General features: G+C 42.5%; 1 protein-coding gene across 7 annotated transcripts in view; it reads right to left on the bottom strand.

Moving 5' to 3' along the window:
• The window catches only part of XKRX (XK related X-linked), a 28,577-nt gene extending 6,361 nt beyond the window's left edge, over positions 1 to 22,216 (bottom strand). The window contains exons 1-5 of one of the 7 annotated variants that reach the window (XR_007124827.1): positions 20,622 to 22,216; positions 16,327 to 16,595; positions 10,695 to 11,424; positions 10,512 to 10,610; positions 5,678 to 7,204 (exon numbers count right to left, since the gene is read on the bottom strand). Coding sequence is in view for 2 of the 7 variants with exons in the window: in XM_047716461.1 (XP_047572417.1) it covers positions 10,595 to 10,610; positions 10,695 to 11,424; positions 16,327 to 16,595; positions 20,622 to 20,956 (1,350 nt within the window). In the remaining 5 variants the exon portion in view is untranslated. The other 6 variants (XR_007124826.1, XR_007124829.1, XR_007124828.1 and 3 more) reach the window with 6 other exon arrangements.
• Positions 22,217 to 24,983: the final 2,767 nt, after the last annotated feature.

Below are 24,983 nucleotides of genomic sequence, written 5' to 3'. Positions count from 1 at the left end.
CTACTTGTGATCTCTGTCTGTCAAATAAATAAATAAAATCTTTTAAAAAAAAGAAAGAAATTAGTATCCATCTTGTTGAATATGATGATAGCATAGTGATTCTGTGTATTTCTTGATGTCCTTTCCAGTTATAGATTGCATGCCAAAGTAAGTATTGTAAAATTTTCCTTAAAATCCTCCAGCCAAATTGGTGCAGCCACTGTGAAAAACTGTGTGGAGGTTGCTCAGAAAATTAAAAATAGAATTATGGAGGCACCTGAGTGGCTCAGTGGGTTAAAGCCTCTGCCTTCGGCTCAGGTCATGGTCTCAGGGTTCTGGGATCGAGCCCCGCATCGGGATCTCTGCTCGGCAGGAAGCCTGCCTCCTCCTCCTCTCTCTCTGCCTGCCTCTCTGCCTACTTGTGATCTGTCTGTCAAATAAATAAATAAAATCTTTTAAAAAATAAAATAAAAATAGAATTATGATATGATCCCACTACTGGGTATTTACCCAAAGAAAACAGAAACACTGATTCAAAAAGATATATGCACTCCAATGTTTATTGCAGCATTATTTACAATAGCCAACATATGGAAGTAACCCAAGTGTCCAACCATAGATGAGTGGATAAAGATGTGGTATGTATATATACCACATACATGTATACATGTAGATGTGGTATATATACATACATATATGTAGCACACACACATACATGTATACACAATGGAATATTACTCAACCATAAAAAGATGACATCTTGCCATTTGCAACAACATGGATGGATCCAGAGGGTATAATGCTAAGTGAAATAAGTTAGAGAAAGACAAATACCATATGCTTTTTATATGTGGAATTTAAGAAAATAAAACAAATGAACAAAGGGAAAAAAAGACATTTCAGACTCTTAAATGCAGAGAACAAACTGGTGGTTGTCAGAGGGGAGATGGGTGAGGAAAGGGGTAAAATAGATAAAGGCGATTAAGAGATGTAATGTATAGAAATGTTGAGTCATTATATTGTACACCTGAAACTCATAGAACACTTTATATTAATTATACCTCAATAAAAAATAATCGAAAAAAAATACAGTCCTCCAGCCAGTTGAAAAAAGACTGGGGGCTAGCTAAAATAAGAATGGCAAAATGATAATTGTTGAAGCTGGGTGATGGTACATGGTACATGGTTTGAACATTTTCATAAGAGAGAGGTGTGTTGTTGTTGTTGTTGTTGTTGTTGTTTAAATCTGAAGTAGGGGTATGAACGCTGGCTTCCGTTCTGATTTGCCCTTAATTATCTATGTGATCCTGGCCAAGTCACTTCATTACAGTACCTCAACTCTCTCATAACACAGAAATAATAACTGATTAAAATGTATCATGTCTGCCACATACTATAATTATTCCGAATAGTACAAATGAACAAAAAAACCCTGTATCTATCCTACCTATTCTTCTACCTATTCTCAAGGCATCAGGGTGGGGGAAGAGGAGAAGGAGGAGAGGAAACAGGGCTTTGGAAATGTAGAATATTCTAAAGAAGAAAATTGTCACCTCTAATTCCACCATGCAGAAATAACAAATTAAGGCCTTAGTGTATATTTGACACCTTCTAGACATTTTTGTCTGAAAACGGATCCATGTCTTTAAAAAAAAAAAGACATTTGAACAATACTACATGTGTTCTTTCATGGCCTGTTTTTGTTTTGTTCAGTTTGTTTGTCTTTGTGTGTGTGTGTACCATTATATCCTTTGGGTAATCTATACTAAAGTACATCAAAACATTGTAGATATAAAACATGACCTAGTTTAGTGCCATTTTCTTCCCACAGCTGTTTCATTAACCACAATCAGCCTTTTAATGAATATGTACCACATGTGCCAAAGGAATGGTCATCTCTGGTTTGAACTCTTGCAGCTGGTTTCCTGGCTTCTAGTTTTACCCTACTCTAATCCATCCTTCACACAAACACCGAACTGATCTTCCTGAAATACCTCTGTGTCACTACAATGCTCAAAAACCTTCTAGAGGTTGTGTTCCCTATGATTCCATTTATATGACAGCCTCAAAAAGACAAAACTATAGGGACAGAGAACAGATCAGTGGTTGCCAGGGGTTGGGAGTGTTGGGAGGGTGTGACTGCTGTTCGGTGAACATATATGTCCATGTGAACCTTGATACCTGTGTGTCTTTGCTTGGAATGTTCCCTCTGCTAAAATACATCCCCATCCACCACCAATGGCAACCCTACTTGTCCTTCAAGGCTTAGTTCAAATCTCCCATCTTCTGCAGACCTTTCCTCAGCTCCTCAGTCAGAACTAGAATCTCTCTTTCCTCAGTGTTCCCACAGCGCTTTGCTTAGATCTCATAGCCTGACACCGCCAGTTATTACAGGGAAAGTCCAAGCAGAAGCAGACTCCAATAAGTAAGCAATAAAACCCCAAACCTCACGCAGAAGTATTCACTTAGCGTCAAGCATATGCGTTCCTTCTTTCCTTTCCTTGGTGCCCAATGTTTCACTGGTGTCCAGGCCAGGCTACAACTGTAGATTTTAGATGTGCCCTGTTATTTACTTCCTCATCCTTCAAATCCCATCTTCAACTTCATTCTCAAATACTCTTTTCTTCTCTGGCACTGAATTCCTGGCTTGGCCCCAAGCACATGATTCTTCCATGCCACTCCCAGGGATAGCCTAGTTTTCTGACCTATGCCTGTTCAATCCTACTCTCCTGGCTGGAAGACAAGGGAGCTTGCCTAACAGGTGTGGGTACCTAGGGCTGAGGCTGGTGAGAGGAATGTCTCATTGGCAAGCAAGCCAATCCAATGGGGAAGAGCAAATTGGAGAGCCGGGTGAGGCAGGCAGAGGTTGAGTAAACCAGAAAATCAGAGCCAAACAAATTATGTCAAGAAAGCCAGGAGGGACTAGAGCCTAAAGCAAAGAATATGAGCACATATGGATGGGGGTGCCTGGGTGGCTCAGTGGGTTAAAGCCTCTGCCTTCGGCTCAGGTCATGATCCCAGGGTCCTGGGATCAAGCCCCGTGTCGGGCTCTCTGCTCCTCGGGGAGCCTGCTTCCTCCCCTCTCTCTCTCTGCCTGCTTCTCTGCCTGCTTGTGATCTCTCTCTGTCAAATTAAAAAAAAAATGAGCACATATGGATGGCTGGGAACTATATTAGAGCAGGCTAAGCCATAGGCTAGTTGGGTAAATATTAGAGATAGGGGACCTTTGCCTGTTCCCTACTGTTATATGTGAATGCACCTGCCCCACTTAAAGAGCAAAAAAAAAGAGTATAAATACCCACCTTCTTCAGTCCTACCCAGTCCAGACCATGCGACCCAACATCTATGGGAGGCAGTGTGGTAGACCGGAAAGAATATAAACTTTGGAATCAGAAAGACCAGAGATTAAATTCTGGCTCTTTCCCCTTATTAGTTGTGTGACCTTGGGTAGTCATCCGGCTTCAGTTTCTTCATCTGAAAAATGGAGATAGCATCTACCTCAGAGGATCATGATGATGATGAAATGAAATTATGTAAATGAACCAATATAGACCTTTGTATCTAATAAGCGCTCAAGAAGCCCATGTCTTTCAAGGGCACCTATCATAATTTGCCTCGTATTTCTAGTTAGTTGTATGCAATACATGTCTCTCTTTCCAATCAGATCTTAAATTTGAAGGCAGACACTGTGTATGAATAATTTTTTACATGTATTTGCTTTTTAAATATATTTTCTGATTGCAAATACCATGTAAACTCATATAAAATTTAAGTATTGCAAACCATCTAACACTGAAGAAATCCCCCTCAAACCACGCTCCCAACCAGAGTGCTGCTGTAAAGAATTTGGAGCATTTTTCTCTTGCTCCCCCAACTACCATATTGTTTGTTTTGTTTTTACAAAAATAGGATCCTGTTAAAATATGATTCTCAGAATGTGTTTTTTTTTTAAGTTTCATCCAAATAGAGAGTGAGCATGTGTCAAAGTTTAATTTTAACTCACAAAGGAGGAAACCAGCAAGATGGTAAAGTTAACTCTAAAGAGGATATGAGGACTGTTTTTTTTTTTAAGATTTTATTTATTTATTTGACAGAGAGAGAGGGAGAGATCACAAGTAGGCAGAGAGGCAGGCAGAGAGAGAGGGGAGGAAGCAGGCTCCCTGCTGAGCAGAGAGCCTGATGTGGGGCTCGGTCCCAGGACTCTGAGATCATGACCTGAGCCGAAGGCAGAGGCTTAACCCACTGAGCCACCCAGGCGCCCGAGGACTGGTATTTTATAGTCAGTTTAAAAACAAAGAAATGTTAAAATAATACTAAAATCATATTGCTAAGTTAGAATTAAAGCTGGTTAATGTCCTACAAGGCATTAAGGACCAACATCATGCTTTAGGTGGATAGAAAATCTTGTTGCATTTTGTCAGTTTTATAGATTTGTAAAATGACTGAACCCTAATCACTTGTGCCAAATTATAATTCTCTAGATGTAGAGAGGCAGATGACCCTCAGGCCTGTTAGAAAATGCTCTTAAGGTGACATTAAAGCATCAAGTAATCATCTTTTCCCTTAGTATTAGTTTCTTAGTGCTGTTATAATAAATCATCACAAACTGTTGTGGCTTTAAAAACACATATTTATTTTCTCACAGCTCTGGAGATCAGAAGTCCAAAATCAGTTCCACCGGGCTGAAATCAAGGTGTTGGCAGGGACCTGCTCCTTCTGGACACTCTCTAGGAGAATCTGTTTCCTTGTGTTTTACAGCTTCTAGAGATGCATTTGTCTGTGGCCCCTTCCTCCATCTTTTAAAGCCAACAGTGTAACATCTTTAATATCCCTGTCTCCATCTTCACATCAACTTCTCTCTCATGAGGACCTTTATGATTACATCCAGCACACTGACATAATTCAGGGTAATCTCTCCATCTCAAGGTCAGCTGATTAACAACCACAATTCCACACTTAATTCCCCCTTACCATGGAACATAACACATTCACAAATTCTGAGGATTAGACGTGGAGATCTAGAGGGTGACACTATTCTTCCTATGACGCTCTTGTTTCCAGGTTTTCAATAATTCTTCATAATCTCATCCTATACATTTTGTCTTTCAACTTGCTTTTTTTTTAACCAGGCTTTTCACTTAGCACATACTGTATACATCTACCCTATATTTTTTAGTAGACACACAATGTTACATTAGTTTCAGGTGTACAATATTATGCTTTGTTCACAAGTGTAGAATCTATCTGTCATCATACATCACTATTACAATATTATTGGCTTATTCCCTATGCTGTACCTCTTATTCCATGACCTTCATTCTGTAACTGGAAGTCTGTATCTCCTTTTCCCCTTTGGCCCCTTTTCATCCTTTGGCCCAATCCCCCACTTCCTACCCTTCTGACAACCATTAGGTTTTTTTCATTATTTATAGGTCTGATTTTGCGTTTTGCTTATGCATTTTTTAGATTCCACTTATGAGTGGAATCATATGGTATTTTTCTTAGTCTGATTTATTTCACTTAGCATAATACCCTCTAGGCCCATGTTGTCACAAATGGCATGATCTCATCCCTTTTTATAGCCACATAATATTCCATTACACACACACACACACACATACACACACACACTCACACACCCCTTCCTTATCCATTCATCCATTGATGGATACCTAGGTTGCTTCCATATTTTGGCTATTGTAAATAATGCTATAATAAACATAGGGGTACATATATCTTTTTAATGGATGGACAGTATTCCAATGTTAGAAATACCAGAATTTAATCATTTCCTTATAGGTGGAAATTTAAGTTGTTAACAACTTTTCACTGTTACAAACTGTGCTATAATAAACATTCCTGTGCACATCTTTTGCATAAGTGTATCTATGTTGCCATAGGAAAAATTCCTAGAGGTTAAAATTCTGAGACAAAAAGTATGTCCATTTAATTTTGACAAATACTGACAATGCCTTCCAAAAACTTGCGCCAATATTTTGCTCTCATACCAGTGATGACAACCAGTGGCTATTTATCTCCAATATCACTGAAACTCAATATTTGGGATTTTCTTTTGAGTCTTTCAGCATCTATAAAGCACTCTGAAATATCCATGTAGGTTTCCCTGGCACAAAATGAGTTTAATAATTGTTTAATAAATTAAAGGTTAGAACATTGCAAATTCATATGTACAGCTCAGAGGGCTTGTCCCAACAATGATACAATGGTAACAGAGCTAGTATGTATCGATGCTCTTCGCATATAGTACAGTGCTATTCAGATGTTATTTTCTCTATACATGAAAGTATATCGTTTTCACACTTAGTTCCCATAGCTCACACAGGTTGGCCTTGCTACTTCCCGGTTTCACATGGTGTGTGCTTTGTTGCCAAGGCTCATATCATACTTTCACTTTGCACCCCAGAGGCTCTAAGACCTAAAGTGTATATGACTAATGGTGTTGGTCCTTCAAGAGGAAAGGCATAAGATTCTGCACATGTGTGTCCCCTGAAGATAGTAATGAAGCCCAATAGCAAAAGTTTCATAGAATGAGGATCCCCACTCTTGGGTAGATAAATATTTCGGAGGGTCCAGAGTCCTTTGCTTTTATACTAAAGGACTTTTCAGAAATGGAACTCCACAGGGGTGTGGGTTTTGTTTGTTTAACATTTTCTTTTTAAGTAATCTCTACACCCAACAAGGGGCTCGAATTCACATCCCCAAGATCAAGAACTGCAGGCTCCACAGACTGAGCCAGCCAGGCACCCTGGAACTCCCCAGGTTTAGATGGAATGTCCCGGTGAATGTTCTACCCTTCAGCTGCTCACACCACCCTTACCCTGGAAGTAGCAATCAACTCTGAATGCTGAGGACCATGACCTAGAGAGGTGCAGGCAGGAGCAGGCTCGCTGAAAGAGCACTGAGTGTTGACTTAGGCTCTCAGGACTGTGACAGTTGGGGGAAGGTCATTATTCTTCCACATCCTTATCCTGTGGCCTGCTTTAGAATCAGGAGTCAGCTTCTCAAGAGGAGTAAGGGCAGTGTTGCTAAGAGGAAGTATAAGAGAGTCAGCTTCAGCACTCCCCTGCTGTGATTGGTTGTTTGGGGGGTTGGGGGGGGGAGATTCATACAAACCTGGGTAGTAATTGCTCCCTCCAGTTTTATTCCCATGAATAGGGTCTGGAAGCTGTGTGTTCAAGAACACACAGGAGACAAAATCCTGAAACTAGAAAGGAAATGTGTCTATCTACCTCTCTCCCCCTGCCTTATCCCCCCATCATTACATGTAAACATTAAATATAAGTACATGTGAACATTAAGTAACATCAACCTATAAGTACAGGTGAACACATACTCCATTTTCATCCCAGGCCTTTTAGGACTTGACCTTTTTCTCTCGAGTAAATCCAGTGATGCCCCTTGATTACAGCCCAGAAAAGATCCCTGGAATCACTAACATATTAAACTAACTCCACAAAGGACTTAAGAGGATTTAGAGGCTTGTGTCATGATGAAGAGTGTGAGCTCTGGAGCCTGAGTGCCCAAGACTGAATCCTGGCTCTGATAACTAGCTGTGACTTTGGACAGGTCACATCACTGTTCTATGCCTTAGAATCTTCATCTGTAAAATGGGGGATAATAGTACCTACCTCATAAGGGATTGTTTTGAGAACTGAATGAAATAATGCATATAAAGCACCATGCCAGGCATATAGTAAATGCTTATAAATATCAACTATTATTTAATTCTCCTACAGTGCTTCCCAGTTCTAGGCCCCAAAGTCTTTAAACATTTGTGAAACAAATGAAATTGACAACTATGAGTTTATTTGATACATTTCCTTAACATGTTCATTTTCAGGTACTTAGCAGGGCGGGGAGTGGGGGGACTGTGGCTACAACAGCCTCTCTTTACCCCCACACTTCATGGTTCTGCCTTCCTTTTCTAAGACCCATTTCCTGGCCCCATTTCTGCCTCTTCTCCCAGGAAGGCTGGCCCCTACACAACTACCCTGTGTCACTTAAAGATTTCAAAGGGTAAAAAGAAAGTAGTCAATTAAAGAGGTGTTTGCAGATGGGAGCACTTCCCTTGCCCATCCACCATATTTTGAAATTTCTCCTTTTTCTGTGTATCTAGAAGACTGCTGTGGAAAAGAAAGGCAACCACGTATAGGACGTTCTGAGAGTTCATTTGCATAAGGTATCACTAGACTCTATTCTCCTTGGGTAAGGGCAGCAGGTTTTTCAGGTCCGAAAGCTGTCCCACACCCCTCATCCTGAACTCCCTGCATTCCAGAGATATTAAGTCACAGAGGCTGGGGAGGGTACGTGGGAAAAAATATGCCTGGTCTAGTACCAAGGCACATGTTTCTGCCCTGTGTATCTCCACTCCAGCTCTAATTGGCCTGCTTGGCTTAGTGTGTGCCTTAAGTAGCTGACTCACATGGCTTTTATGGGCCAAATTACAGTTCCACACTGCTTCTTATTTTAATAGAAGGGAATATTAACCAGTAGAGAGAAATTGTTGTTTGAATTCCAAAGAGACAGCATGTTCTTCTGGAGGCCTAATAGATTCTTTCAAATTCACCTTAGATAACATAGTCAGAAGATAGGAGTGTGAGCGTTTTCAGACACCAACCTAAGTCTCTCCATCAAAGATAAAATGAGGGAGTTGGATTGACAAAGAAAGTCTTCACTGCTCCAAAGCAAGTAACTTGACTCTCCTTCCCAATTAACGATTCAATCCTTTTGGCCCCCAAACAGTGGTTGAAGATGGGAAACCACACTAGACATGCCAGGAAATAGGACTATTCTGGCTAACAGCCCTGCTACTTGAAAGAGGGAGCTCTTCCACCATAAACTCCTGACACTGGATAAGAGGAAGGGATAAGGCTAAAGATAAACTCTTAACATGATCTCATGAGTAAAACTGGATAGGGACAAGAAACTTTAGGGTCAGATCCTTCACAATTTCTCAAAACATTGCGGCAGCAACAATTAGTACATACTGCTAGGAATTCTCTACTTTCCTCGTCTGTAAGGGGTGAGCATTAGGTAAATGCTGGGATACTAGGTCCCAACAGGCAGTGGCCATACTAACCTCAATTCCTTGGTTAACTTAGAGGCATCTGAGCTGACATCCCCATCAAAATACCCACAGATATGAGATTCATGAGAAAGGGAGATATGCATTCATTCATTGGGAGTGTGGGAATGAGCAGAAGATTGATAAACATTTCCTTATTAGAAAATAAAGCCCGGTGGTCAAAAACCAGTACCAATGATGAGTTAATGTGATCTGGTTTCCTTTCTCTGTCTTCACTCTACCTTGGAGTATTAGCTGCCCCGCAAACCCCAAACAGCAGGAAGGTAATAGCCCAACTATTATTACCTTTTCTCTCCCCTAGGGGGGAAAAAAAAACAAGCCAGCAAAATACTCAGAAGAGTAGGAGACACAAAGCAATCTTCATTTCTTCCATACATTAGAAACATTTTCAATTACAGCTCCGCTTCTCTGAAATCTATCTCAAGTAGTAAACTGCCATGAGCACAGAAAAACCAGTTTGGAGGGAATTCCTGATAACGAGGCAGGAAGTGAGAGATTTTACTCAACCACTCCATTCCACAAGCTGGATGCCCCTGCAGGTCCCTGAGAAAGAGTCATTCTGGATTATGCCCTGAAGGAATCCTACTCCACACTCCCTCCTGGGAGTGTGCCTAGGAAGGGTTGCTTGAAAAGAGAGGTCTTTGATTACTAAGATCACTACTAAAATCCTAATGCTAAGCTAACTTGTTTGGGGAGCAGCTCTTTTAATAGTGGGGGTTTTCTTCTTAAAACAGAGTTTCTCAGTGGAATTAAAAAAAAAATAAAACCCAGCCATGCTTACAGTTATAATTCCACATTAATCAGACAGTTTCCTGGGAGGTACCCATAATCAACAAATTGTCACATCTCTGATCAGTCAGTATATATTCTGGTGGAATTCTGGGCATTCATCCCAGCCCTAGGAAAGCTCAGTAATGCCCTGGAGCAAACAAGCCGAGTAACAAGATCACAGAGTAACAAGATCACACCGAGAGAGAACTTAAGGTGCTTGGAGGTAAATTATCCCCTTGGGCAGCCAAAGAGCTGCCCTGGGTGGGAGGGGAGCGGTTCACAGTATCTCTGAACCTTCTTGGTAAGCTAACCTTCTTAGCTACCCTGGGTTTCCAAACATAGCACTCAGTCTTAAAGAAATAAAACCTATTTGCGGGACGCCTGGGTGGCTCAGTTGGTTAAGCAGCTGCCTTCGGCTCAGGTCATGATCCTAGCGTCCTGGGATCGAGTCCCACATCGGGCTCCTTGCTCGGCGGGGAGCCTGCTTCTCCCTCTGCCTCTGCCTGCCATTCTGTCTGCCTGTGCTTGCTCTCTCTCCCTCTCTCTCTGACAAATAAATAAAATCTAAAAAAAAAAAAAAAAACTATTTGGGAGTTGCTCTTTCTTCTTAGAGGCTTACCAGAAATTTCAAGAAAATGTCCTGGTGGGTACTCACCTATGAGCCTCATCCTCTCCTTCAATTGCAAAGTTGCTCTTGGCCACTCCCAGCCTATCCCGAAGGACCCAGAAGATAGAATCTCAGACAATGCTTTGCCTTGCTTGGGCATCACAGGGTAGCTCTGAGTTCTCAATCCTGCCCCGAAGGACCCAGAAGATAGAATCTCAGACAATGCTTTGCCTTGCTTGGGCATCACAGGGTAGCTCTGAGTTCTCAATCCTGCCCCGAAGGTGCCGACGGCAGCAGACACAATGGAGGTAGTCCACTACGTTGTGGGTAAAGAGTGAGCGCAATGGGTGCAAGTATTGGAAGAAAAGGAGCATGAAGCCAATGGAAATCAGATAAGCAATGATGAGCTGCAAAGCAATCAAGGAATGACAGTAATCCAGCAACACTTTCACTCCAAAGAAGTTAAAAACCAAAACCATGACCACGTTCTCTACGAACCTCACACTATAGTGTAGGCCCATATGCCCCCAGTTCTGGCCTTTGTCAACAAGGTCCCTGTCTGCCAATTTCAGCTGCAAAGCTGACCAGCAAGAGAAGTTGATGCCCGCATAGAGAACGGTGATGGAGATCAGCACCACCAGGGTGCCAACCCGGCTGAAATTTTTCTCAATATTATTGGGCATCTGGGCACCACTCCTCCAGAACTTAACCCAGGGCTCAAAGAGGATGATCAGGAAGTTAAGCAGTAAGAATGGCACAGCTTTCAGTTTCAAGGTAGCTGAGAAGAGCACCAGAATCACGAGGCGGGAAGTGATCTCCAATGTCCGCCAAATGGTGATGCAGAGGACTTCTAATGGCCCGAGGCGAATCTTGTATTCATCATACTTGATCTGGATAGCCAACATATTGCAGAGGGTAGCCCCATAGGTGACAGAGATCAGGGAAAAAACCATTAGCACAACTGTAAGAAAAAAAATAACAGAAAAAATAGACAATCAGACTATGTTAACAAAGCCTGAACTCAGACCCGGAGGTCCAGAGAGATGATTAAGGGAGGCTTGAGGGCCCAGTTAAGAACAAATTCACGTATGAACATAGCTATGTTGGCACAGTTCCCGATCCCAGGGAGCCACAGAGATGTCAACTTAATTTGCAAGAAAAGTGAAGACTTCCCCCATGGAAACCCAAAAAGAAGCACAAGTTTGTTTCCAAGATCTTTTTCAGCTCTAAGTGGAGTGCTGGAATCTCAAAGACTAGAGAGACTCTCTTGAAGTGTCTACACTTGGCCTTATTTTTATTTATTATTTTTCCATGTTTGTTGAAATATAATTGACATATAATATTGTATTAGTTTAAGGTGTACAACAAAATAATTTGATGTACTCTTAGCTTTATAAACCACTCTTAGTCCCATCCTTAAGAGTTGATGCTCCTAGTTAGGAGCATCAGAGTATATATACATCTAGACAAGTGTAGTGATGCTGTCCCTTAAATTAGAACTCATTTATTGATAGTAGTGAAATAAAGGAAAGCCTGATGTTTCCAATAAATGTAAAAACACCTTCCATCTGTCTCCCTACAAATAGACTCATGCCATAAGAGATCATAATGCTGTTAGTGTATTTGCTCATCTATGCTGATCCAGATGGCCTCCAAGAGAAAAAGAGATTAGAAAAAGGGGTAGCAAGGAGAAAGCAGAAGAATGGATGAAAATGAGGAAACCTAACCCAAAAAACTGTTTACCAAACTTTAAGAGATGGTACCGGCAGAAAGTTTCTAATAGGAGAAATCACCAAAGAGTTGAAAACAAGGTCTCGAAGAATGTTTCCCTTACATCCTTTGTATAGTGATATAGTTAGAAACATGGCTCTGCAGGCAGGCATCCTGGATTCCAATCCCATCCTTGCCAATTATTACTTATGAAAGCATGGGGGAATTTGCTTAACCTCTCAGTGCCTCTGTTTCCTCATTTGTTAAAATGGGGGTAGTGGGCACCTGGGTGGCTCAGTTGGTTAAGCAACTGCCTTCAGCTCAGGTCATGATCCTGGAGTCCCAGGATTGAGTCCTGCATCAGGCTCCCTGCTTGGCAGGGAGTCTGCTTCTCCTGCTGACCTCTCTCCTCTCATGCTCTCGCTCTCTCATTCTCGCTCTCTCAAATAAATAAATAAAATCTTTTTAAAAATGGGGGTAAGAATTATATCACAGGGTTGTTGTAAAGACTAAATGAAATAATTACAAATAAGAGGCTTAGAGAAACATTCAGGACACAGTAGATGCTATCTGCTAGCTCCTATCATCATCATCATCATTCACCGTTTCCAAAAGAGTAGTACACGCATTTCCCCTACTTAGGTACTACACTGACACTTAGGAAATCAGGTGATTTAAAAACTAATGCCTAGGGGTGCCTGGGTGGCTCAGTGGGTTAAGCCTCTGCCTTTGGCTCAGGTCATGATCTCAGGGTCCTGGGATGGAGTGAGTCCGGAGTCTGCTTCCCTCTCTCCCTCTGCCTGCCTCTCTGCCTACTTGTGATCTCTCTGTCAAATTAAAAAAAAAAAACTAATACCTAGAAATGTGCAAAACCAATAGCAAGAAAACTATAAACTTTATCAAAGTACATTTCATTAAATATTTTTCAATGTATTTTGATAAAGTTGTATGGTTTTCCTGCTGCGGGCTTTGCACATTTATGGCATAGATTTTAGGGATATTTCCTGGATGTATACTTATTTCCAGACTCATCAAGTTGGATATGTTAAATAGGTAGAGGTTTTTGTTAATCATACCTCAATAAAGTGATGTAAAAATACTTAACGAAATGGAGACATACATCTCTTCTAATATGAAACTGATTGATCCTGTAAATATGAAAATTCCCTCCAAAACAACCCAAATAATTTAATGCAATCCCAATACACAGTCTCAGTGAAATTTCTTTTTCTTTTGTTGTTACTGTCCTGCTTTGTTTTGTGTTTTGGTAGGGGAATTGACAAACTGAATGTGGAAATTCATCTACTTGGAAGATTAGGCTAAATTGCCTATCAGATAAGAATTGTGAAAGGCTTTCGTGAGAAGTGCACAAGATCTAAAGCAATAAAGAATTTAAATGATAAAAATTTAATATTTAAGAAAGCCAGGAGACCATTTAAAATGTGTGTATGTACACACATACAAAACATGCAAATGTATACATACACACTTATCTACAGCAGAGAAAGGATTAATATCAGAATAAGAAAACAGCTCCTGCAAATTAATAAGAAAAAGACAACCCACTATAAATCAGCAATTTAAAGAACACAATAACCAAACATGAAAAGATGCTCAGCTGGCTTCATAATTAAAAGCAAATTATTTATGTAATCAGTTATTTTATAATTATACAACTAAATGATATTTAGTTTAATATATAAAGAAAAAGCATATTCATACACTACAGGTAGGAATATAAATTCAAACAACCTTTTGGGAGGGCTATTTGGCAGTACTGATAAGATTCCGAACATGTATATCCTTTCACCCAGCACTTCCATTGCTAAGAATTTATCCTATGAAGTCTCATTCTGGGACACAGATACTTAGAAAGATGTTCGCTGGAGTATAGTTTGTGATTAGAAAAAACTTTCTTGAATGCAAACATCAGAAACAAACTTCAATCCTACCAACATAAGATCAGAGAAATAACAAAGAATGATCCAGTTCACATAAGAAAAACATATATTATGTATTTATCATTTATTATTATATATGTATGTATAAATAACCATTAAAGAAAGATATACTGGCAAAAGACATTGAACAGAATGTTTAATACAGCCCTTTTTGTTAAAAATACATATACGTATATAACTTATGTATATTTACATAGTAAAAAAAAAGTCTGGAAGGATATATACTGAATGGTTAACAGAGATTACTTTTGAGAAGTAAAATTACATCTCCTGTTTGATATATGTTCTTTGTGGTTCTGATTCTTTACCATAACCCTGTCTGATTTTTATAATTAAAAAAATAAGGACCAAAAATAGTAACACATGGTCATAGCAAAAATTTTAAATCATATAAATTTCAAACCATACAGAAGGGTATAAAGAAAAAGGTAAAAGTCGACGACTTCTCATTTTCACTCCCCAGCGGTAAATGATTTCTGACATATCTTTCCAGAAATTTTCTACGCATATACGATTACTCGTGGGTCAATTGGTTTGTGTATGTATTACTTTTGTAAAGTATATATATTTTAATTAGATGATTTGATGACCTTCAAAATTCTCAGGAAGAAAATCATCATCATTTCCTTTTCTCTTCACACTATTGTCAATCCTAGGTACGTAAAAAGCGTGAAGACCAACAATTTCATGAACAATTCTTGGTGGAGGAAAGGAGAAAAGGAGACAAATGCCCTCCTTACATTCATTTGCACCATGGGGTTTTGGCAAGCAGGATCGCCATTTAACAAGGAAATGGTTCAAAGTTGTACCCACAGCTCTACCAGCTCCAGCCTAACTAGATGAAGCTAATGTTGAGCTGTTAAAACTCATTAACAGTACTTTATCTTGACTTTGAAAACATGACTCACATTTCCTCCTCTCCTAGAGGTCTTACTCATCTAAAGATCCGTCTTTTACAAGTGGGAAATTAAGACTGTGACCTCTTAGATAACTTCCTCCAAAAATCACACAGAAGGTCAGAACTGGGACCAAGCCTCATTCTCATCTGTATTCGTTCCACACCTACATTTCTTTCTCCCCACCGGAGTTGGGAGAAGTAATTAAATCAGTGGTTCCCAAATGTGGCTGATCAGACTCAACTGGGGCATTTTTTTTTAAGATTTTATTTCTTTATTTGACAGACAGAGATCACAAGTAGGCAGAGAGGCAGGCAGAGAGAGAGAGGGAGAAGCAGGCTCCCTGCGGAGCAGAGAGCCCGATGGGGGCTCCATCCCAGGACCCCGGGATCATGACCTGAGCGGAAGGCAGAAGCTTTAACCTACTGAACCACCCAGGTGCCCCCAGCTGGGGCATTTTTTAAAAAGTACAGATTCCTGGCCTCCCCACACTCAGATTGAGTCAGGTCTGAGTAGGAGATGTAATTTTTTTAAAAAAGATTTTGTTTACTTATTTGACAGGGAGAGAGAGAGTGAGAGAGGGAACACAAGCAGGCGGAGTGGGAGAGGGAGATGCAGGCTTCTCGCTGAGCAGGGAGCCCAATGCAGGGCTCCATCCGAGGACCCTGGGATCATGACCTGAGCAGAAGGCAGACTGAGTGCCACGTCTGAGTGTTACTCTCAGTACCACTGAGAGTGAGTCTCATGAGTCACAACTGAGCCACCCAGGTGTCCCATGAAGATGTAATTTTTTTAAGAAGGAGTTTTCACCCAGTAATATGTTTTCTCATGATCAGTAATATTTGGGAATCTCTTCTTAAAAGATGGCCATCCCTAAACCAAAACAAACAAACAAAAAACCCTCAGTATAATTTAAACACTCTGGGCTAGGGAAAGTATCTTACTAACTGCTGGTATTACCAGCTGTTTCTGGGCCCAGAGAGGGCTTATCTCTGGCACTTTAAGGCTTAAATAGTTTACCCTCATTAAATAAATCTGGCAGGCCTAAGATGTCTGGCTCCCCAAGTTCTTTGACTATCTACCAGTGCTATCTAATACGGTAACCACTAAGCACACACGGCTACTGAACACTTGAAACGTGGCTAGTACGACTGAGGAAGTAAATTTTTTATTTCATGTTTCATTTTAATATAAATAGCCCCTTGAAGCTGGTAGCCAGTGCATTGGACAGTTCAGGTCTTTATTTCTAAGACCCTTGATTTAAATGGAGCCCTCCCCTCTCCTGACCCTACTCACCTCTACCCAGGGGGACCTCTGCAGAGATCAGGGTCACATAGAGCTGATAGGTCAGCTGGGGCACTGAGCCCAGGAAGGCTTGGATCTGTGACATACGTTTGTAGGCATTGCGGTGCATAGCCAGGGTCCGGATGGAGTGGCCCACCTCCCATTCTATCAGCACTTCCTCGCCATTTATTAGCATCTTCTTTCGGGTGAGGCTGACATAGGGCTCCTCCTGCCCCTCTTTCTTCCACAGTGTGAGGTACTTAATCATGGCCTCCAAACATCTGCAGAGGTAAAGCATCACAGGTACTTAACTAAAACTGTCCTGGGAAGAAAGGTTGTAGTGGGGGGTGGGGGCGGGGTGGGGCGGATAATAATACAATTCAGGGAGTTTGTGCTGCTTTTTGCCATTCCTTAATTCCCATTCTACTCATTCCTCATGAGTCAAAGAGTTGTCATTCCTTCCACAAGTTGAGTCTAAATCCTTTTTTGTTTGGCTGGTTATCTACTGACCTGAGAACACCATTTCAGTGTTTCTTTGAGAATTTAAGGAATTGCTTTGTCTCCTTAAGAATAGGCCTGTGGGGGACGCCTGGGTGGCTCAGTTGGTTGGATGACTGCCTTCAGCTCAGGTCATGATCCCGGAGTCCCGGGATCGAGTCCCACATCAGGCTCCCAGCTCCATGGGCAGTCTGCTTCTCCCTCTGACCTTCTCCTAGCTCATGCTCTCTCTCACTGTCTCTCTCTCAAATAAATAAATAAAATCTTAAAAAAAAAAAAAAAAGAATAGGCCTGTGGTAGAAAGGCACCTTGAACACAAAGATATGTAAATAATGTGCTGAGAGAAAATGATGAAGGTTCTTAAAGGCCCTGGTTTTCATAACACCTCAAGTTGCTAAGGTAAAGCATTTCTTTATGCTTTATGCAAAGCATTCAGCTTCATATTTGGGGCTTTTGAGTTCAGCTTTTTTCAAGACAAAGCCCACAACTATAATCGTCTTGCCAAAAAGTCTTGAAGGGGAGCTTGGAAAAAACCTCACATCTATACAGTAATGCCATTCAATCACCAAGGTACTTAAAGACTTGTCAACTCAGAACTGAATGTGCTACATACCCAGGGAACATCAAAAGATCTCTCTAAAGGTTATTTTTGGGGCCTCTTGATCTGTTTGGGGCCAAGAGCCTTTGAAACTTCCTTCTTTCTTTACAAAGAGGAAAACATCCTCTTAAGGATCGCAAGCCTACCAAACTTGAAATAGTGATAAGACCCCATTTCTTGCTGTATCTCTCCCACATACATCAGAAGCCTGTAAACAGTTCAGATGTGGTGACTAGAAGAGAAGCAATCAGAACATTTTGTTTTGGAACACCTGAGTTACCACTTCCTCCACTACCCTTAAATGAATGGAAACTGTGGACTGTTATAATAAGAAAGAAGAGTTGTGGTGAAAATGAAGCCATCTTTCCTGCCTGAGGGCATGGGTTGTATTCATCTTGGGTATTTGATAAATATTTTCTGTGTAAATGAAAGAGTAAGAAGGAAGAAAAGATTATAGGGTGAGAAACGATGGGAGGAGAGGATAATAATAATGGCAATGTAATTTAATGGAAAAATAGGCTAAAGACAAGCTCAGAGGTTTATGTGCTTTTTAGGCCTTTGGCTCCCAATAGGAAGGTTCGAACATGTGCTGGCTGCCATTCTCCACAGGATCCCTCGGAGACTAGGGCATAGGGGCCAGTCTGAAGCATGGAGTTTTCTCCCTAGGAAGTGGACATTTCAAATTCTAAAACCTGGGAGAGGAAAAGGTGGGAGGAGGAGAGAACAGGGAAGAGAAAAAGCCAAGTGCATTTCCAATAAAAGATTTTAGATTTTAACCCAGGCCCATCAGTGTTATTGCTGAAGAAAATACTGGGGGAGGTAGTGGCAGGAAGCATTCTGTTTATGCTTCTAAAGGCTATTTACTGATTTAAGTAAGGGTGTTCGCTTTGGTTATAAACCTCAGTAAATTAGAGTACATTTTCATTTTCAGAAGTAGTTTGCATTTCATATAAGGGAGCCAGATCCTCCAAACACCTTCATATGCCTAATAGCACTAATCAAGTTCCTACCTGCCCATAAAGTAATTTGCCTTGAACATAAGCATATCAAGGATATAATATATGGGCTTTTAATTATTTCTTCCCTGCTGTCAGGCTATTATAAATGCTTTCCAATCATTTCTAGTGGAAGCTAAATAACAAAAATGAAATACAGTACTCAATACTCCATATGGTGGGGCCAAATTAAAGATGGCTTGGGGAGCCACAAAGCAAAGGAGGGAAGTCTAAACTCTGGACTGGGGCAGTACCTGCTGAAATTTGCACTTTGAGTGCGCTTGATCTGTTAACTCAGGATATCGCATTGGAAAAGGCTGATAAAAGAATGTTTTCCTTGTACCTCTGGTGACATCTCTTAATTTGTGGGGTTTTCTCTTTTTTTAGAGAGAGAGCATGAGTGACAGCATGTACATGCACGGGGTGGGGAGGGGGAGAGGGAAGGGAGAGAGAGAGAGAGAATCTTAAGCAGGCTCTACACCCAGCATGGAGCCCCACGTGGGCCCGACCTCAGGACCCTGAGATCATGACCTGAGCCGAAACCCAGACCAACTAAGCCATCCAGGTGCCCCAACATCTCTAAATTTCTTGGTTCCAAGTTCAAGATGAGGTCTTTGTTTTACAGCTTAACTTCAACGATTTAGAATTGGAAAGGTGCTATAGATTGCCTAGTACAAAGGTTACATATAGGCCAGCTGAGTCACATCTGACCAACAGCTGTGGTTTGTTTGGTCCATACTGTGTTATTTCGTCAGTCAAGCTGCCAAGATTCAAACTGATATTTCATATAAAATCCTGTCCTGGAAGGTTCTCTTGAAAAGTTAGGGCCTATGGCAGTATTGGGTCTGGATTCCAACAGTGAAACGATAGGGATGGAATTACAGAGTAGCTGCCTCTTTTAGGCAAATCGTGTAGACTCCAGCTTGCCACACTATTCACTATTCTCCATCATTCCTCTAACACTAAGACTTCATTTTCATTTATCATCACACTCGAAGCTGCTGGTTTTCTTGTACTTGGCCTGCTTCACTCATATATGAGACCTGCCTGGCCCGTTTAAGCGTTTGCATTTGAGACCCATGATCTAACCCAACCCATTTATCATGCAGATGAAGAAACTGGGGTCCAAGACATCTTCAGAGATTTCATCAGAGCCATGCAACTAGTCAATGACAGAGGGAGGACCAAACTCCAGGTCACTGGAATTTCAGGCTACTGTTTTCTCCAATGGAGCCTGACCAATCCCTCCTCGTTTGAGCATATATTGATTAAAAAAAATTTTTTTAAGGCAGAAGAGTTCCATCCTTGAACAGTTTCAGACTGCGTTTAGTTCTCTAAGGATGAAACATCTTCCCTCTGCAATTACAACATCAACACTCTGACACATATTCTTCAGCTGATTGCAATCAAGACAAACTTGGTCCATTCTTTCCTCCTGACTTCGTTAAGTTTTGCAACATCTCCCTAACTTGAAAATCCCATAGTATCCAGATGAGACAGCCGACACAGATGCCTGTCTCCCTAAGATAAGGCACGTTCTCATCCCTTCAAGGCAATCTGAATAGAAAGACTGGATACTACTACAATGAGTTACAACATTCAGATGGAGAGATGACCTATCCTCCTTTGTCCCCTCTAACCATGTACCTTTATAGCAGAAAGATACAAAGAGATAAACAGGAGACTGATGAACCAACAGAAAAAAACAAACGACAATGGGTTGGGGTACTAGATGACCACAAAGAGCTGAAAATATTTTCCAGATGTCAAATAACTCTGGAAAATTTGAAAGCGCCACGACCACTAGCTCAAGCAGCTCAGGATAAAGAAATTGAATGTGAGATACAGTTTATACAGTGTCTAAAAGGCAGAGTTAAAATAACACACTCTGAAGGTATGGCCTGTGTGCACAGGTTAACCACATCAGCTGGTCCCATACCAATTTTCACAACTCAAATCCAAATAGCAAACACTGTCTGATGAAGTCTTATCAGTGGTACCATACATGGCTTTGGAACACGAGTACACACCACATGTTCACTGTGGTGGCATTTAAGGTTTCAGATAAGATTTTTTGGATGGTAGGCAGGACAAGGAAGCCAAGAGTGGGAGGGAATGGGAGAATTGATTAGAGGCACAGTACCAGTCTTGTAAATATTGGCTTCATCTTTCTCTGCACAAACCCGGGGATGGGGTAGAAATTAAAAATTGCTCACCTGATAACAGGTCCCAAGAGGATTAGATGCATAAATAATGATAGCGGCTTGTCTTTGGCCAGATCTCTGTGAACAAAGATGAGGGTCAACTGGACCATAATGGATGAAAACATAAAGAAGGATAAAGTGTATGCCATCCAGTATGTTTCGCTATTCTTTCGATAGATTCTAACCATGTACAAGGTAGATGCAGCCTCCCCACAGTACAAAAAGGTGGAGAAGAGGATGCCAAATGGGAAGGTAAATCGCGGGTTGGCCCCACGGATGACATCTTCCTCCAGAGATGAAATTGGATCCACGTTGGACTCCTCAGGAATTTCATAAACTCGGTCCATTGTCGAGGTTCTGAGTGTTGTAGTCTGGTCTTCAGAGCAAACCCCACCCCCGCTCAAGAGAACCCTGGAGCCACTGCAGTCCAAGTATCTAAGAGAGCAGTCAAGGACAATTCCAGAATGGAGATCTGCTAGTTAGACCAGAAGAACCCTCTCTCTAGTTTCATGTTACACTTGTTGGAGTATGGGAGGGAGAACCCAGGAGTACCACTTCGAACTTGACTCTTCATTGGCCCGGGCTTCCAATTGTCAACAGACATGCTATGAAACCTGGACAGGACGAAAGCAAGCATTTTAGCGCCCAGTCCGGAGTCCAGTTCCAGGCACGTGAAAAACTTGGGGACAGCTGTCTCCTTGGCTCCTTCTCCTTTCGCAGCCCCGCAGGGAGTCGGGGTAGCCACTCTGTCGGGGCACGAACACTCAGCAGCACCTCTCGAGGAGTTTTGACCACCAGTACGCCCTCTCAAACCTGCCGAGAACTGAACCAGGGCAGAAGAGGGGGTGCAGCCTGAAAGTCCCTTCGGGGGCTCATTTCAGTGCTTAGGCACCCTAAGCTATCCTTAGGCTGTGCCTATCAGCTCGCCCGCTCACCACTGCTCTCTCAGGACCCGCGCGGAGTCGAAGGCTCTCCAGCAGGCTCCACAGATTTCCCAAGCTCCGCCCCCCAAGGCCGCGGGCCGGGGCAGGGGAGTGCCGAGGGAGGGAGGCCGAAGTGGGGTGGTAGCGGCTGGAGCAGGGGGCTGGAGCAAAGGCACCACCTACGTCGGGAGCGCAGTCTCAGGTGGAGAGAAGCCGAGCGCGTCCGCGCGCGCGTTGCAGGATCCGAAGAAAGCTAAAGAGGCTTCTTTTCCACAGAGAAACTTTGCTATCGAGAAGCACGACGTGCGGGGCGCCAGCCCAGGAGGGCAAAGGCAGATGTCGTCAGACTCTTGGACGCCGTCGACTGCTGGGGTCCTCCCTGTCCTGCAGTTCCAGCTGCGGGAAGTCGTGGCTTCGGGAACTGAGGCACTGAAGGCGGGGGCGGGCGGAATGGGAGGGACCTCTGGGGCCAAACAAAACTAGCCTTCGAGTGCCAGGGCCGGCAGCCCAAGGATGCTCCGGGTGGAGAGGCGCGACAGAAAAGGGGGCTTGGGCTAACCTTCGGAACCGCTTCTCACTACGACCCCTGGATCCCAGAGGGAGCCACAGCTTTCCTATTCCCCCAAAGCAGCAGACGCCCACTTCCACTCCGCCCTCGCGAACTAGCTAGCTCGCACACTTGCACAACCCACGCGGTTAGGCAGGTCTCTCTCTCTCTCTCTCTCTCTCTCTCTCTCTCTCTCTCTCTCTCTCTCTCTCTCGGCCTCAGGGTTGAACTACGCTAGGTCCTATTGCCCTCCAGATACCATCACGGTGGGGTGTGGGCAGAGGAGACCTGACAGGCAACTGGGCCACAGCTTCCTTTCCGGACAAGACTGTGTGTAGGAGAGGTTAAGATAGAAAGGGATTGGGGGGGGGGTGTCAAGACTCAAGGTCAGCATTGAAAATTCCTATTATATGCCTTGATTTCCCCAGTTGCAAAATAAGGCCGGGATAGGGGCTTTAGAATGAACTTTCAGGTCTTTGACTGGAAGGTTCTGAAGAGGTGGCAAATTCTAAATAGACTGGAGAGGAGCCAAGAGAGCTGTTAGTAAAAACTGAGAGGGGTGACTTAAAGAGCTCAGAAAATTGCCAGGATTCTTAAGATCAATCCTCCCCCATCTCACTGAGCTTTTGTTTTCATGCCTTCATTTGCATAATTCTAAACCCCAGAGAAATAGAGAAAACATCTGCCTCCTGGTAATAATATAAATGTAGCAGAGCCTGTGCCAATCTCCTTTTGCTGCAGGAAGCCAGTAAAAAGAATATGTGAGGAGTGGCCAACTAGCAGCCACAAAAATGATGGCCTAAAGAAAGACTTGGTCTTGTCATTGTGTTGATATTTTTTTTAAGATTTTTTTAAAAATTTTATTTATTTATTTGACAGACAGAGATCACAAGCAGGCAGAGAGGCAGACAGAGAGAGAGGAGGAAGCAGGTTCCCTGCTGAGCAGAGAGCCCGACGTGGGACTCGATCCCAGGACCCTGAGATCATGACCTGAGCCGAAGGCAGCGGCTTAACCCACGGAGCCACCCAGGCGCCCCCATTGTATTGATTTTTAAGATTGCTGCAATTGCTGCCTCCTTTCCCCAGGGCTGATTCTGGGACAAATCAACTTCTAAAGGTTGTTGCCTTTAAAGTAGGCATGCTATCTTGGTCTGCACCCGTGCCCCTGCCGGTAGCTGGGTTAGCTGGGTTAGCAGGCTGATCCTTCCTCATTTCCTTTGCACAAGACAGGTCAACACTATCTAAAAACACTTCACACATAGTGTTAATTGGTTGCGGCTTTCCAAGAGGCACAGCGTTCTCCACCAACAGTATAGGATGAACAACTTCTAAGGGCTTCTTAGGAACATGTTCTCAAGATGGATCTCAAGTAGGGTGACAAACTTCTCTGTTTGCTGAGATGGGATAAATTGGTCACCCTCACATGGGAGACTGAAGCTAGGAAGAATGTAAAAATCCCGATTCTTTTAGCCTTTCTTCCTTCCCTGTGTCTGCAGCACACCCCAAATACACAAATCTACAAGGTCTTCCTACTTTGTTCCTAAACAGCTCCCTCTGTTTGCCATTAAAGGCTTTCTGTAATCACCACACTACTTCCCTCACCAATATCATCAGCCATATTACCCTACCACAAACCTTTTGCTCCAGTCCAGCAAACTTTCTCATTTAATTATACTTGCCTTGCTCACTTCCACCTCTGTGTCTTCTTGAGGTCATTTACAGGGGCCTTCACTCTTTTCCCCATTAAGCCAAACCCTAACTTTTCCTTTAAGGGTCAGCTCAAGTACTACCTCCTCCAAGAAGCCTTCTTTCACCTCCCCAACCCTCACTTTTCCCTCTGTCTTTGTGCTATTGGCACACTCTGTCTTGCACTAGTCCTTCAGCTCTTTCTGTGTTTGCCCTGCCTACCCAACAGAAGTGTAGACTCAGGGAGGGATGCTCGATTAATGTTTATTGTGGTTCTTGGTGATGACAGTAATGATTAAAAAATGCTGATGATGATGAAGCTTCCTCCCCCACACTTCCTCCAGGAAACTATGCAAGACTCAGGCACACTCATCTCTAGAAAAGCTATAGCCACTGTAGCTGGGACATGAAAACCCAATTTCTCAGTCAGCCATTCAGCTCACAGAGGATGCTAGCTTACATATATCCTTTCTCCAAGTTCCTATAGCACTTTGTTTTGTCGACAGCATGGCTTAACACCAAATTACAAATTATTGCAAGTGTATTATTTTTTATTCCACAACTACATTGCCATAAATTCCTTAAAGGCAGAGCCCCTACTGTTAGACTTTTTTTTTTTTACTCCTCCATGGCTGATACAGACCTGTAAGATTCCTACCATCTGATCCCCCTCACCCACTAGCTTCTCTATTTTCAGCCCTAGGACTCTCTGGCACTTTAGGTCACTAAATCCTCTGGTCTCTTATTTCCTTGTTCCTTTTGCCCTGCTGGGAGAAACTGAGAATTTGTCTTGTTTCTGTCCAACTCTCTTTCCTCTTTCAGGCAATCTCTAGACTTCAGCCTTTTACTCTTCTTAAGAGTAGAGACACTGGAAATGTTGACAGGCATGAGACTACTGAGGACCTGGGAACCCCTACCCCATTAAGAGCACTCATCTCCCGGGGTGCCTGGGTAGCTCAGTTGGTCAAGCATCTGACTCTTGATTTCGGCTCAGGTCATGATCTCAGGGTCTTGAGATCAAGTCCTGAGTTGGGATCTGGACTCAGCAGTACAGAATCTGCTTGAAATGCTCTCCCTGTCCCTCCCCCTCCACCCCCCCTTTACCTCTTCCCCTGCTTGCTCACTCTCCTTCTCTCTAAATAAATAAATAAATAAAATCTTAACAAACAAACAAACAAACAAAAGACGACTCATCTTCCAAAGAATGGTTAACTGTGA

This window comes from Lutra lutra, chromosome X (genome assembly GCF_902655055.1).
Source record: "Lutra lutra chromosome X, mLutLut1.2, whole genome shotgun sequence".
Taxonomy (NCBI): Eukaryota; Metazoa; Chordata; class Mammalia; order Carnivora; family Mustelidae; genus Lutra; species Lutra lutra.
Note: the sequence above shows the minus strand (reverse complement) of the source record. Positions and strands in the feature narration are given on the sequence as shown.